This window comes from Colobus angolensis, unplaced genomic scaffold (genome assembly GCF_000951035.1).
Source record: "Colobus angolensis palliatus isolate OR3802 unplaced genomic scaffold, Cang.pa_1.0 Scaffold233, whole genome shotgun sequence".
NCBI classification, from domain to species: domain Eukaryota; kingdom Metazoa; phylum Chordata; class Mammalia; order Primates; family Cercopithecidae; genus Colobus; species Colobus angolensis.
This window is the reverse complement of record NW_012115522.1, coordinates 624,064-625,257: the sequence shown is the minus strand read 5'-3', so window position 1 is coordinate 625,257 and position 1,194 is coordinate 624,064. Positions and strand designations below refer to the sequence as shown.

Sequence of the window (1,194 nt, the reverse complement as noted above, 5' to 3'; positions counted from 1 at the left end):
AAGCCAATTTTTGAAATATTGTTCAGCAATAGAAATCTACCCCAGGGGAAGTGAGAGGGGTTGTTACAAAAGCAAAAAAAAAAAAAAAAAAAAAAAAAAGGACAGCCACGGTGGCTCATGCCTATAATCCCAGCACTTTGGGAGGCCGAGGCGGGCGGATCACGAGTTCAGGAGTTCAAGACCAGCCTGGCCAACGTGGTGAAACCCCGTCTCTATTAAAAAATGCAAAAATTAGCTGGACATGGTGGTACATGCCTGTAATCATAGCTACTCAGGAGGCTGAGGCAGGAGAATTGCTTGAACCCAGGAGGCGGAGGTTGCAGTGAGCCGAGATGGCGCCACTGCACTCCAGCCTGGGCAAGAAAGCAGGACTCCGACTCCAAAACAAATAATAATAATAATAATAATAAATAAATAGAGCTACAGTCTGGCAAGACTTAGCTAAGTACTCAAGAAGGGAGCAGCTTTTTCTCAAAGTTAAAAACCCAGTATACACACCTTGGTGAGATTGTTTTGATAGATGGTGTTCAGGCGGCTCACGTAGGCATCCCGCTTTTCCTTAATAACACTGCAATGAAACCCAAGTCAGTACTCAGAAACAGGATCTTCCCCTTCCAGTTAGTAACTAAGGCATCTGTCCCTGAACACCCGAGCAGAGAATCACTGACTGTCAACAGGAACCGCAGTGAGTGAATGTCTCCGAAGACAGTCATCCCTTCCCTGTGTCATTCTGCTGCCCCATGTGTTAAAAGCCTCTGTGCCACTCAGTGGAGAGCGCACTCAGCTGGCATCATCTTTCTGCACAGAAGACAAGGAGAAATGCTTTGGCACCGTCCCTAGAACACAGTGTGCGTAGGCCGTGGTGGGTTCTTAATAAATACCTGTTACATAAATTTGCTAAATTTCTTCAAAACTGTTATGGCTTCAAAAGATTTACAGCAGTTCCTTAAATAGTTAAACACAAAACTACCATATGACCCAGCAATTCCACTTCTAAGTACAGACCCAAAAGAAACTGGAAGCAGAGACCCGAACAGATAGATACCTTTACACGAATGTTCATAGCAGCATTGTTCATAATAACCAAAAGGTAAAACAGGCTGGGCGCAGTGGCTCACGCCTGTAATCTCAGCACTTTGGGAGGCTGAGGTGGGTGGATCACGAGGTCAGGAGATCGAGACCATCCTGGCTAAC

General features: G+C 45.6%; 1 protein-coding gene across 1 annotated transcript in view; it reads right to left on the bottom strand.

The window, feature by feature from the left end:
• Positions 1–1,194, bottom strand: part of GSR (glutathione reductase) — a 67,230-nt gene that overhangs the window by 36,461 nt on the left and 29,575 nt on the right. Inside the window, exon 4 of the mRNA XM_011944537.1 lies at positions 499–568. Coding sequence (XP_011799927.1) covers positions 499–568 — 70 coding nt within the window. The remainder of the gene's footprint in view (positions 1–498; positions 569–1,194) is intronic.